Source organism: Penicillium psychrofluorescens, assembly GCF_964197705.1.
Source record: "Penicillium psychrofluorescens genome assembly, chromosome: 1".
In the NCBI taxonomy this organism is placed as follows: domain Eukaryota; kingdom Fungi; phylum Ascomycota; class Eurotiomycetes; order Eurotiales; family Aspergillaceae; genus Penicillium; species Penicillium psychrofluorescens.
The window spans coordinates 2,859,571-2,873,209 of NC_133439.1; the positions used below are offsets into that span (position 1 = coordinate 2,859,571).

Below are 13,639 nucleotides of genomic sequence, written 5' to 3' on the forward strand. Positions count from 1 at the left end.
TTCCTCTTTTCCCTTCTTCCTCCCTGCCCCTGCACTCCTTACGGCTCCCTGCTGGAGGTACTTCCTCCTACTCCATCCACACGCCCACAATGCGCTCGACTGCAGCTTTTCGAGACCACTGCGCTAGTTTGACCGACGTCGTGGTCAACTCGGTCGATTGCTACAGAATCCAACTGGCAGTGACGCCCACGTCTTGCGATAAATATCCAGGTCAGTGAGCTTTGACTTCAGCCTAATTGACAATCACCCTACCCTTTTACCCCCGTGCGCCCTTCTCACCCCACTGGTGATCGCGCGACCATCAGGCTGATCGGCATCCAGCGAAACAACATGCGCGCAACACTGCCCGCAAGCTCGGAGTCTCGAGTGGTTTGATACTTCTGACTGGAGAGCCCTCAATCAACTGGCGCGACTCCGACCAAGGGCGTCCGTTTCGACAGCGCCGATACTTCTACTACCTCTGCGGGGTAGATGAGCCCGACTGCTCGCTGACATACGATATCGAATCGGACACGTTGACACTGTATGTTCCGGACTTTGATCTTCACCGTGCGATATGGATGGGACCGACACTCTCCCGGGAGGAGGCACAAGATCGCTACGATGTCGATCACGTTCGTTATCAGGCATCGCTGAAGGGGGAGTTGGAGTCATGGCTCGACTCACGGGGGAAAGACAGCTTGCTGTATCTGCTGCACGAATCTGAGAAGCCAGAGGGCCTGTCGGGAAATTCACCGCTGGACGTGAAGCAACTCCTACCGGCCATGGACGCAGCGCGGGGAGTCAAAGACGAGTACGAGATCCGGATGATCCGTCAGGCCAACAAGGTCTCGGCGCTTGCCCACCGGAGAATTTTGGAGAATATTCAGGACATGTCGAATGAGTCGCAGATTGAGGGTCTGTTCCTGGATACCTGTGTCTCCCACGGGGCTCGGAATCAGGCCTACCAAATCATCGCAGCCTCGGGCCCCAATGCGGCCATCCTGCACTACCAGCGGAATAATGAAACTCTTCTCAAGAAGCCTTTGGTCTGTCTGGATGCCGGTGCAGAGTGGAATTGTTATGCCAGTGATGTGACGCGAACATTCCCGCTATCGGGTGAGTGGCCCAACACCTACGTCCGGGATATCTATAAACTGGTGGAGCGCATGCAAGAGGAGTGTATCAAGCAGATCCGCAAGGGTGTTCGCTTTTTGAATCTGCACACTCTGGCCCATGACATTGCCATCGACGGTTTGTTGGCTCTCGGTGTGCTCAAGGGTGGCAGCGTCAGTGAGATCTACAAGTCGGGTGCATCCCGCGTGTTTTTCCCCCACGGTCTAGGCCACCATGTTGGGCTGGAGGTCCACGATGTGTCTGGAACATCCATCATGGCCATGTATCCGTTCATCGACCGCGGCTACTACGGCCCGATCTTGACGGCCCCCTATCTCTCTCCTTGTACCTACTCTGCACCGCTGTTGGAGCCGGGCATGGTTGTTACAGTGGAGCCTGGCGTCTATTTCTCACCGCTCGCTCTGGCGGATGCACGCAAACAGTCCTTTGCCAAGTACATTGATTTCGAGGTTGCGGCGAAGTACGTTCCCATTGGTGGTGTACGCGTTGAGGATGATATTCTGGTCACTGCCAATGGCTACGAGAACCTGACTACCGCGCCGAAGGGGGAGGAGATGCTTTCTATTATTCGGGCGTCTCAGAAGGAATGAATGGCGTGGATGTACATATGATACCATACCCAGCATAGCATAGATCTCCACGGTACCTGTCTCTCCGTTGGCCAGTCACAAACGAAGTAATTCCCCGATGTCACTGCCGGACTAAAGACAGTTATGCACATAACGCGGATCTCCCAAGTGCCGATGTCGATCAATTGACGTGCCCCGCAGATATATAGATCTGGCAAAGTCCTTTTCCGTTCGACACCACAACTCAACATGGAGATCGCGACACCGCAGATACCCATACACGAGGGCGCTGCCTACAAGCCCCGAAATGTCGACACAGACCTGATCTTCTGGAGACGGCCAGCGGACCTGCGCCTCGTCGCCGACTTCACCACAGGCGGCCGGGATGAGGGCGTGGCTGCGATGAAGAATCTCGAGGAAGAGCACCGCATCCAAGTGCGCGACCTCCGCGGCCACGAGTCGGAGTTCTCGTTGCCCCAGAACGGCTTCCAGTATGTCTGGCATGAGATCCCCGAGCTCGGCGGCGCTGCGGATGAAGAGCAGGTGGAGCAGTTTATTGTCCCTCAGACGGAGGAATTGGTTAAGAAACTGTATGTCTTTCTTTTGGAACTCGGCCATTCGTACGATGTAGTGACCACCCACGCAGAACCGGCGCCTCGCGAACCAAGACATTCAAGCACCGGGTCCGCTGTCTCGCCAGCGACCCGGCCACGCTCGCCGATAACCGCGCCCCAGCACACAGCGTGCACTCGGACTTCACCGTCGCCGGGGCGCTGCGCAACCTCGTCAACACGATTCCCGACGCCGAAGAGCGCGAGCAGCTCCTGTCCAAGCGGATGATGATCATCAACATCTGGCGGCCCCTGAAGACCGTGACCAGAGACCCGCTAGCGGTCTGTGATTGGGGCTCCCTGAATCATCAGAACGACGGCATTGCCAACCGGCTCGTTCTGCCGGGGGGATGGAATGAGTTGGGGAAGTATGCCTTCAATGAATCCCAGAAGTGGTATTATCTGAGTGGTCAGCGGCCGCAAGAGGCTCTGGTGTTTATGCAGTTTGATAGTGACAGGGCCGAGGAGGGTGGTGTGACCGTGCCTCATACTGCGTTTGTGGATCCTGAGTTTCGCGATGGGCCGCCGCGGGAGAGTATTGAGATTAAGATGTTTGCCTTTTTTTAGTTGGGTTTGCCTCGCTGCCTTGAGCGATGTTTCTGTGAGGAATTCACTCTGTTTGAGGAATCCTGACCTCGTTGCCTGATGGCATCTCCGTCCGGCCCGAGCAATGCCGACCGTCGGCGCTGAGACAATGATTGCCCCGGCGCCGACTCTGCCGGGTTGCCTTGCTGCATTTCCTTTTGGCCTCGTAACGACTTGCGTGTCCTTTTTGTTTAGGTAACACGGCCCATAGTTAGGTTAAGTTCGTGCCTAGACGGGATTTGCAATCAACCCATTCCATCATCCATCAGCTGAGGTGATCATTCCACCCGACCGGCACTCGATCACGCGATGTAAACCACAATGAGAGTTGCCTGGATTAACTCAATAAATTGATCCGTCCAATGGCACGACTGGATCAATCACGCCTTCTTTTCGCGATGAGTAACGATCGAGCTCTGCTCAGCGATAACGGTGATCTGCCGCTCCGGGCCCACTCACTACGGCCGTGACTCACCCGCCGACTCATGCCTCGCGGGATCTATAAAACCCTGACCACCCCTGCAGCCGATCTCTCCCTGCTCTTTCTTTCTCTCGGTACCTCATCTCATCCTGCCAAGGAGGTGATGGTCACTCCTCTCTTATAAAAAGTGTTTGTTATTGTTATTATCATTTTGGATTCTCTCACTTGGACATACAATACCGACTGTACAGCCAGCCGCCCCGAGGATGGGCCAGAGGCACAACAGACGCCGCACTCGTCCTCGCTCCCGCAATAGCAACCAGCTACCGCACGATCCAGACACATTTACTACTCCTCCCGTCTTCCCGGGTTCTGGTTCTCCATTGGCCATCCCATCATCCATCTGGAGCCCCCGACCCACCTACGCTGAGCCTATACCGATCCCCGTCTCTGCCGCGTGCCCATGCTCTTCACGCGGATCTGCGGGCCTAGCAACCCTCGCCCCGACCTGGCACTATGGGTATACGACTTGGCAGACCCGTGAAGGCGTGCAGGACACGAGCAGCACGGTAGAGGCGGCGCAGTGTCGACTGTTCGGCGGCGAGCCCGGCGACGATGTGACTTTGTGCGAGCGCATGCTGGAGTATTTTGGTGCACTCGACTACATTGATTCGTGAGTTTTCTGATATTGTGAAAAAATCACTCAGCGGCACGTTCCTGACTCTTTCTGTTATCAAGAACACCGCACACCACTCTCGGTGATTGAATCCCCATCCATCCTCCAGAAGGAGACTTTGGTCCGTGTGGCTATTGCCTTCGCCGCAATTGTCGGTATAAATGGAGAGAAAAGAACGAACATACTGTGACCAGCTTTCGATTCGAAATTCCATAACAAGGCCTCGCAGCAGGAGAATGCTCAACAGCGTCCTTCCGCCCCGGTTCAGTACCGGCTGCGACGGCGAGAACACCAGTGTTCCCATGGACAATATCCGGGTCCCTCCGACTTGTAGCAATGAAGATACGCCCGATGCAGGGGTATTGGATTGGTCCACCTCGACCCGGCCATGTGGATTGTTCTGGGCTGCTAGTCCCGCGCCGCACCGTGGACCGTCTTCAGACTATCACCAGCCTCTGTGAAGTTTATGTTGCTCCCGGACTGGTTGAGTTCGCGTCTCTAATGACAGTGACGCTTGAGTTCCCGGTTTTGGGCGCATCCTAAGTAGCAGAGTGCAGTGCGGTGCTGGGAATGAGTGCTTGATGGCTAGGTAGTTAGTCATTCTGTACGTAGCAGCTGTTCTAGTCAATGCCTTTCCTACTTCCTTCCTACCGAGTAGTATAATAGCAGAGTGACCGCAAAATACAATCCCACGTGCAAAGAAGGGGATTCCGTAGTGTATAAAGCCGACGATGCTCACCGCCTTGGGCCCCAGCAGAACTCGCGGGCGGTCAGACCCTTAAAGGACACCGTCTACTGACCCAAAGTGGAAGTGAATCGATACTCCGTTCCTCCCCTGCATCACTCCTTTGTTTCTCTCCATAATTCCCAGGGCCAGTTTTGTGGTCGCTGATTTCGAATATCCGATTCCTCTGCCCTCCCCTTCTTCCCGCGTCTCGCCTGTCCAGAGTGACACCAGCCTTGTCCCAAACAACGATCGTTAAATTCCGCGGACAGCGGCCACCGCTGTCTGTACCCTAAACTCACCTCAGGATGTCGTCAGATTACACCTACGATGAGCAGGTATGTGAGAGCTCTTCGTCCGTGAAAAATCAGCTAACCTCGTGTCTTCGCGCCGTCAGGGACAATTCTTCCCCTTCTTCATCTTGACGTTGACCGGCCTGATCACCCTCCCTCTCACCTACAACCTCCTCAAACCAAGCAAAGGTAGGCTGACCCGGGCGCTTGTGAATACCGCAATACTAAAGTCTGTGCGCCGCATCCAGAGCTCGAAAACACCGCTCCCCGCATCAAATCCGATTTCAAACCCCAACATGGCGACCTCATCGAGGCACAGAAGCGCAAACGCCTGCGCAAGGAGCGCCGGATCAAGCGTATCGTCACTGTCATCCTGGGATACTTCGTGATGGCATGGATGGTTTATTTGATCCTCGTCACGGCGCGGACAACGCCCAAGTTGTACGATCCGTATGAGATCCTGGGTATCGCACGGGTGAGTTGTGGTGAGGATAGCCCGAAATGTCAATACTAACTCTTCTATTCAAGAGCGCCGACGAAAAAGCCATCTCCAAACACTACAAGCGCCTCTCCCTCATCTACCACCCCGATAAAATTCGCCCCGACCCCGCCAAGAATGAGACCGTCGAGATGCTCAACGAGCGCTTCCACGAACTCACCCAGGCCTACAAAGCGCTGACCGATGAGGATATCCGCAACAACTACCTCCAATATGGCCACCCGGATGGCAAACAGAGTTTCAGCATTGGCATCGCGCTGCCCAAATTCATTGTAACGGAAGGCAATCAGAAATACGTCCTGCTGGTCTACGGAGCCCTGCTAGGTGTTCTCCTTCCGTACATTGTTGGCAAGTGGTGGTACGGCTCCCAAAGATACACCAAGGAACGTGTTCTTATTGCTACCGCTGGCAATATCTTCCGCGAGTACAAAGAAGACATGACAGATGGTGATATCGTGAGCGTTCTCTCCTCGGGCGAGGAGTTCAAAGAGATGCTTCAGGGTGCCCAGGCAGATTCTGGACTAGGCAAACTGGAGAAGAAGGTGCTGGCAGACGATTCCTCGTTCCTCTCCGCCAAGGACCGCGAGACCCTCAAGAAGATCGACAACTCCGCTCGCCGTAAGGCGCTGGCTTTGTTGTGGGCGTACCTCGGCCGAGTGGAGCTGGATGATACAACTCTTGATGCTGGTGAGTTTGTTTTCTCTTATGGGTTTACAGGTAGCTGACTCGCCTGCAGAAAAATACGAAGCTGCTCCCATCGCCCTCTCCCTGAGCGAGGCATTCAATGCTATCGCGCTGGCTTTTGGTAACCTGCGACCTATCATTGGTGCTTTCCAATCATCCCAAAACCTCATCCAGGCGGTCCCACCGGGCTCGTCGCCGCTCTTGCAACTTCCCAACTTCACCAACGCCGTCGTCAAGTCCGTCGAGGGCCAAGATTCCAAGGATCATCTCTCCGTCCAAAAATTCATGAAGATGTCCGAGGACCAACGCCGCAAACTTACCGTTGGTACTGGTCTTTTGTCAGAGAAGCAATACACCGAAGCTGTCACCGTCGCACGGCAACTGCCTGTGCTGGAGGTCTCCAAGGCATTCTTCAAGGTTATGGGTGAGAAGGTCATCACACCGAGCAGTCTGGTACAGCTGGTTGTGAAGGCCCGACTCATCCCACCAGGATGCACCAACGTGCCGGCGGTTAATGAATTGGACCTGGAGGATGTCGACCCTGACGAGGACGATTTGGACGCACTGATGGGCCGCAAGGCGGCGAAGAATAAGACCGTCAAGATTATCGACGGCAAGAAAGTCGAGACAAAGTTGGAGACCATCCAGCCACCTCTGGCCCACGCTCCTTACCTCGCTCGCGACCACTCTCCCCGGTGGCACATCTTCCTGGCAGACGCCAAGCAGGGCAAGATGGCCGTGCCGCCGTTTACCTTCACCACATTCGAGAAGCCGCTCTTCGACGAAGCAGGCAAGCCCACCTTCAACGTCCAGACGCTGAAGATGCAGTTCCAGGCTCCTCCGCAGGTCGGCGACTTCACCTTCGTCATGCACATGCTCTGCGACAGCTATCTGGGGCTAGACAGCAAGGTGGAAATCACCCTGCACATTGACGACCCTGCCAAAGCAGTGGCCGTGGAGGAGGACGATGATATTAGCGAGCCGGACGAGGGTAAGCCTTTCTGTCCTTTTTTCTGTGTGTGTATCTATACTAACTCCCTTCTTCCAGACTCCATCGCCGGCCAAATGCACGCCCTCAAAACGGGCGGCGCACCCAAGCCGAGCGGCACCCCCAAGAAAAAGACACAAAAGCCCTCCGAAGACTCCAGCGACGAGGACAGTGACACCGATGGCGACGCAGGCGATACCAGCGACACCAACACAGAAACGGATGTCGAGGATTAATCTGCCTGCATCTACGCTGCGTTGCGTTGCACTTTGCATTGATTGATGGGGTTTTTCATTTTTCTGGCTCGGGCCTTTCCTGTGTCTGTGTGTATTTGTGTGTGTAACATGCGAGGGAAAATGGGGCATGGGCATGGGCCAGCGGATCGGATCTCTCTCTCTCTGTCTGTCTTCTTATCTCTCTCGGGTAGCCTGGGGGGTTCTTTTCTTTTTTTAAACGTGTTATATCGTTATACTATGTGTGTCTCTTCGTTTATTCTTTTCTTTCTTTATTTGTGTTTCTCATATCCGTCCGACGTTGCCCATAGATGTGGAATTACAAAAGGTTTTTTTTTTCATCTCTACAAGGGTTTCCCTTGGATTCGCGTACCCATGTCTTTTCTACTGGTGTATCATGTATCATTCCTTCCAAGTCTCTACTGGGTATTTACTTGGTGCCATCTACTTGATCTATGGGATCCACGCTCTAGCTACGATGGCCAGTGCTACCATGACCATGATTCGGGACTCTAGACCTGGATGGACCGTGGTGATGGAGAGCACTCTGTGTGTCCAAATTGCATGTTGACCTCGCTCCTAGTATGCATGTCACTTAAAAAGACCGCTATAAATAGAAACATGCAGGGTCTTCGTCAAATAACAGCGAGCTTGGGTAAATTGATACCGAGCTAGGTTTTGTTGAGATGCCCTGTCCTACGTACGTCCATGGACGAACACCTTTAGGCTGATTGATAGCATTGCCATAGAAGACTCTATTTTGGGTGGCCAGTTTTAGTCCTCTCCAAGAAAGAGTACGGAGGGGGAAATCAACACATTGCAGTACGTGTATATATATCAGTTTCTCGGGACATACCTAGGATTCATACTCATGAGTACATGCATGTCTAAATATATCCCCAAATAAGAATCTACCTATATCAACTCAAACACAATCACTCTATAACGAAAAAGGACCTAGATTGATAGGACGGGTCTCAGACTAGATATAGGCACCAGAGAATCGAATCGGAACATAGAGCAGGCTGTGCCCGGGAAGCGAGTGACTCTTGCCATAATAAAGAAATCCTCGAGCCTGAATCCTAAACGGGGAGAAGTAAGTAATGTAAGTAACGAGAGACCAAAAGGAAATAAACACCCGTTCCTTCTTTCTTGCAAATGCCAGATGGCCATTCTTGCACATATGCCAGTTCCATGCTATTCCATCTCCAAAGTTGTAAACTCCATCAGAATCACATCAAACGAAATTCCGTCTTGAATTGCCTTGCCTTGTCCTGCCTTGCCTGCTCTCGGATGCGCGAGTGTGTGAACCTTGTATATAACCGCAACTATAAACGCAAAAGGGGGTATTGAGATATTGGATAAATGGGCCAAAGACAAAAGAAAACAAAACAATTTCTCCCTCTCTTCAGTGAGTGGAAAGTTCCATATCTAACCGAGAGATGGAAACCAGGTGGTTGCAAACTATAGATAAGAAGCAACGAAGGGAAAAAAAAGAGAAACTCATTGTGAGCAGAGCATGCAAACACCAGCTAGTCTGTATGCCTACGAATCATCCCGCCGGAAAAGTCCAACCAGATGTAAATCCGTGATAGAACGAAGCCTCCTGGTTTTGGTAGTGATAGACACCGCCAAGCATGTCACTAGACATGCCACCACCACTGGAGAGATGCTGGGAATGGGAATGCACATTGCCCACTGAGCCAATACCAGGCGGAACACGCTGCGCAGCGGGTTTATTGTTGGCGCCACCGGGCACTCCTCCATGCGAGGCCTCCAGGTAGTATGGAAAAGCCGCCGAATCATGGGACATGGACGACCCAGCAGACACGTCGATATGGGATGGGATCTCATTTGGCGCGAGCTCTGTTGCACCACCGCCGCCTAGGGAACTGCGCTGCACGGGCATCATATCATGCTGGAATCCATTTTCGGGGTGGCTGTGGTGATACGGGGTCTGGTGGTGAACGGGTTGCATGTCCCAGGACCAGCTGTGTGGATGGTGGCGTCCTCCCGGGAGGGAAGAAGTTGGCACTGGTACCGGGCCGGGGTGGTTGCAAGCGGAGGAAGAAGGAGAGGAGAGCATGGTCGGGGAGGTTTCCGGGGGCGTAGCTGGTTCCGGGGACGGTTCGGCCGTGGCGCTGCATTCTGTGGACGTGGATAGCAGGCGGAGGTAGCGCAGGTCCTCGGAGTCCTCGTCCGGGTCGTCTGCGTTCTCTTCGGCTTGCTTGATCAGCCCTAGGCGGTCGAGGATCGTGTGCGTTAGAGGGTGGCCGTCTGGTGCTTCGGCGAGTGGCTCGCCGGGGAAGCCTTCGTTGTTGATGCAGAACTTGTATAGTTTCTGGAGAGCCTTGACGACTAGTGAATGGTGGGACTCGAGCATCTCGACGAATCTATTTTTATCGGGGTTATTCCCTTTGCTTTGAAATGAGTTTCGAGTACGTACCCGCGCGAGTAAACTTTCGTCTGCGTCGCCTTTCGCTCGCGGAAGAGGCATGGATGGTTGTATACCGAGCAGCGGTTGCAGGGCTGTTTCCCATCACACTATGTAGAGACATCATGAGTATGACCAAGAGCATGACGCATAGATAGGTTCTCCCAAACAAGACAAGACAAGACAAACCTTGGTCTTCTTCACGCGGCACCGATCGCACGCCTTGAGAACATGCTTGCGCTTGACCCGGAACACGCGTTGATCGCGCTTGTCCTCTACATGTCTCGAGCGGTGCTCCAACTCCGCAAGTGAATCTACGATGGCGAAATCGTTCATGGTATGCGGGAAGCCCTTGGGGCGGAGCTTAGGCTGCCACGACATGGTGGGTTGGTTAGGGCTAGGTGCAAAGTAGAGGAAGCCGGCAACTCGGGGTATATAGTTGAGCAAAGCGGGAGGAAAGGGGGGCAGGTGGGGAGGGTGATAAGTGAGGTTCAGTCAGTATCTGGCCATGGAGAGATAAAAGAGAAACTACATCGTGGGTAGTGAGCAGTGAAGCACACAGTCTCCCCACGCCTCCGCACTGGGAAGTGACGTGGGAGAGGGAGCGGTGTCAGTCAGAGCAGGGCAGGACGGGGCAGGGTAGGATGTCAGAATGTCAACTAGCAGGGATGTGTGTGTCTGTGGCAGGTACAATAATAACAATACAGGGAGAAGACTTCACTGAATTCCCAAGAAACCAACCCCCGGTCGTTCGGGCAGCGAAGAAGAAAGACAACATCGTCTGTGCGCGGTGACGAGCCTGTCCGGTCTGTCTGTCTCCGTCTGTTGGTCTGTCCGTCTGTCTAGCAAGTCTTTTCGGTTCATTTGATTTGCATACCGCTCATGTCACATGGTACTTATACATAGATCTAACCCCAACTAAACTAACAAAAGAGACTCAGATCAGATTCATCTCCCGCACACGTGCGAGGCCAGCGGCTGAAAGGAACCGAGCTCGTGTCCAGTGCGTGCATGGCAACCCAATCAGACCCCCCTGTCTGTGCTGCAGTGGACGCTCGAGAGAAGAGGAAAGGAGACACGACAAAGAAACCGGGGAGGCCAGTGCTTTGCGGTCGGTCTGTCGGTGTAAAGGAAGAATCATCCTTTCCCATCCAGGACAGGCATCCCATCCATCACCTGACGGGCGACACCGGTATTTTTGGATTATTCTTTTCACCGTATGATGAACGTACAGACACGACACCACTCGACAAACACACCACCCAGGCCATATCGGAATGGGCTGTCGATCGTGTATCCCCCGGCGTGACGGCGGTAGAGACCCTGATACATACAGTGCTGTGAGGCTTGGTGTCAGCGCGAACACAGGGGTCCGGGGATTAGGATAGGGAGGAGAAATAGGGGAGTGACTGAGCTAGGGCTAAATGCGCGCAGAGCCGAGGAATCAAGCAAAGCCAGAATAAATAACATCTCATCTCGAACTGACGTATGTATCTACATTAATAAAAAATAATCCCATGCTAAGCCACATCTAGCTCGGCTAAAGACGATCAACGCCCTGTCCCCGCGGTCACTTTTACTGCTCCTTTCCTCCTTGTTATCTCCGATGAATTCGCAGGTCTTCACCTTTTCGAGAGTCCGAGAATCCGCGGGCGGAGATTGGCAGTCAGTCATGATGAACCAACAGCAATATCCCCTTCTGGCGCCCCGGCACACATTCGCCCAATAACTAGCGTTCATCACCGCTGGCAGGATCAGCGCGACGATCAGCATGGTAAAGGATATCCGGGTAATCCTCCACCCGGCGAGAGACCAGGTCTTGCGTGGCGTTCTTTCTTTCTTTTCATCCCATGAAATGAGATCACGCAGAGGACGATCCCCCCGGCAGCACAATGCTCGCTTCGCCCTTGGCAAGCAGATCGAAGCTCTCCTCGCTTGTGGCTGTGGTCGGGGAGCTCGACGGGTATTCTGATGACGCGACTGTTGCTACTGCGGCGGCTTTGGACTCGGCAGTAGCCGCTCCTATCCGTTCATCTGACACCACCTGCCAGCGACGATCGCCGACCCATTCGATACCGTCGCCTGCGCCGTTGATTCCCAGCCTGTGGCGCTGGCGCTCACGCTCGAGGAGGGGCAGTTCATCGTCGTCACGCTGGTCGGGGTCATGTGTCTGCTCCAACAGTCCCAGATTGCGGCGATGCCATTCGCCCACAAACAGGCCGTCCGGGTCAACCTCGTTTCGGACGCGCAGCCACTCATCCATATCGCTCCCGTAAAGTTCGCGCAGCTCGTGCGGCCCGCGGGTTGTAAAGTTCTTAGCCCAGTGCGGACGCGCGCCCATGTCCCGCATCAGCCACTCGAAGGCCTCGTAGTAGCGCTCTTTGCAGGGCGGGTCGCGGAGGTATGGCCGGTAGAGCGTTGCGTTGAGGTATAGAGTTGGTCCCGTGCCGGAGGTTGGGTCCAGGAACGGGCGCGGGTTGGTGTTGAGTGTGGTGTCTGACACACGCACTTCGACGGGACAGTGTACCCACAGGCCCTGTACGGGGAATGGGATGCGAGCGGTCTCTGTGTCGCCGTTCAGCCATGCCGACAGCCGGTTAATAGCTTCGGGGCCCTTTTCTAGTGGGAGGGCCCACTCGTTCACGAACTGTGAGTACAGGCAGTTCATTAGCAGACCTGTCCGAGCGGGCTCGACGGCTTCTGTGACGGTTGATCCGGCGCGGAAGCCGTACTGCATGCCGAAGACGAACCACTCCACCCACGGCAGGATCCGGGGTACATAGTTCGAGAGCGCGAGCAGGTTGTGGTAGATGTGATATCCCAGGGACTCGCCGTAAAAGTTGATCGGAGGAGGCTGCAACGGACGGTCTGTCTTATCGGCCCGCCAAACAATAGCACCGCTCAAATACGGTAGCCACCAGACCCGGACGAATTCATGCGACGTCCACAGACCGGTCGACCACTGCTCCAAAATCTTGGACAACGGCAACCGTTCCTGGCGCCAGGCGATGTTGAAGGACGGCCTCGCCTTAAAGGTGACTTCGACAATGATCCCCAATGCTCCGAGCGACACCAGTGCCGCGCGGAACAGCGCCGGGTTATTGGTCGCGCTGCAACGCACGAGCTGGCCATTCGCCAGAACCAGACTCAACGCCTCGATGCATTCAGAGAGCAGTCCATGACGCAGCGAGCTGCCATGCGTGCCCGTCGCGATAACACCGGCAATGGACTGGCTATCAATGCTGCCAAGGTTGGCGAGGGTGAGCCCATGCTCTTCCAGCCTCGCACCCAGCTCGCTGAGCCGTATCCCCGCCTCAACTGTGACAGTGTGTGTAACTGGATCGATGGCCAGGACGCGATTGAAGTCGTCGAGGTTCGCCAGCCATGATGAGGTGCAGGTAAGATCGGAGGGCGAGTGGGCGCTGCCGACGGTGACGAGACGGCGGCGGCAGCGGCGGGCGAGGGTGATGAGCTGCTGGATCTCGGGGATGGAGCGTGGGCGGATGTACAGCTCTGGACGAGAGAAGAACGTCTTGGCCCAGGTATGATGCAGGTAGGATGTGCCCGCGATGCGGAACGGCACTGCCGGGTCGAGCTTGGAGAGCTCGCGAGAGATCGTGGGGTCCATGATAGCGTGAGTTGTTTTTTTTTCTGTCCGAGACGATCACGGCATGGTCGGATGTCACATTGCCATCGGAAGGGGGAATGACCTATTGCCAGGCGTTCGGAATTGGTGGGGGAGAAAAAGGAAAGGGGAAAGATAAGTAAGTAACAGTCTAACGAGGGGCGCTAGGGGAAAAAATAGT

The 13,639-nt window shown here is 54.6% G+C and overlaps 5 protein-coding genes across 5 annotated transcripts; 3 read left to right on the forward strand and 2 right to left on the reverse strand.

Moving 5' to 3' along the window:
* Positions 1-89: 89 nt before the first annotated feature.
* On the forward strand, positions 90-1,706 carry PFLUO_LOCUS1058 (uncharacterized protein; the record flags this gene model as incomplete). The annotated part of the gene is made up of 2 exons (XM_073778060.1): positions 90-210; positions 322-1,706. The coding sequence occupies 2 exons, from the start codon at positions 90-92 to the stop codon at positions 1,704-1,706; spliced, it is 1,506 nt and encodes a 501-aa protein (XP_073635152.1).
* Positions 1,707-1,934: 228 nt separating this feature from the next.
* PFLUO_LOCUS1059 (uncharacterized protein) lies at positions 1,935-2,863 on the forward strand (the record flags this gene model as incomplete). Its single annotated transcript, XM_073778061.1, has 2 exons — positions 1,935-2,275; positions 2,332-2,863. 2 exons carry the CDS (start codon positions 1,935-1,937, stop codon positions 2,861-2,863), a joined length of 873 nt encoding a protein of 290 aa, XP_073635153.1.
* A 2,147-nt stretch (positions 2,864-5,010) lies between these two features.
* Positions 5,011-7,402, forward strand: PFLUO_LOCUS1060 (secretory subunit; the record flags this gene model as incomplete). Its single annotated transcript, XM_073778062.1, has 6 exons — positions 5,011-5,040; positions 5,100-5,184; positions 5,244-5,470; positions 5,524-6,181; positions 6,231-7,169; positions 7,227-7,402. The coding sequence occupies 6 exons, from the start codon at positions 5,011-5,013 to the stop codon at positions 7,400-7,402; spliced, it is 2,115 nt and encodes a 704-aa protein (XP_073635154.1).
* Positions 7,403-8,951: 1,549 nt separating this feature from the next.
* PFLUO_LOCUS1061 (uncharacterized protein) lies at positions 8,952-10,214 on the reverse strand (the record flags this gene model as incomplete). The annotated part of the gene is made up of 3 exons (XM_073778063.1): positions 8,952-9,792; positions 9,846-9,943; positions 10,023-10,214. The coding sequence occupies 3 exons, from the start codon at positions 10,212-10,214 to the stop codon at positions 8,952-8,954; spliced, it is 1,131 nt and encodes a 376-aa protein (XP_073635155.1).
* Positions 10,215-11,694: 1,480 nt separating this feature from the next.
* PFLUO_LOCUS1062 (4-lactone oxidase) lies at positions 11,695-13,461 on the reverse strand (the record flags this gene model as incomplete). Its single annotated transcript, XM_073778064.1, has 1 exon — positions 11,695-13,461. The coding sequence occupies one exon, from the start codon at positions 13,459-13,461 to the stop codon at positions 11,695-11,697; it is 1,767 nt and encodes a 588-aa protein (XP_073635156.1).
* Positions 13,462-13,639: the final 178 nt, after the last annotated feature.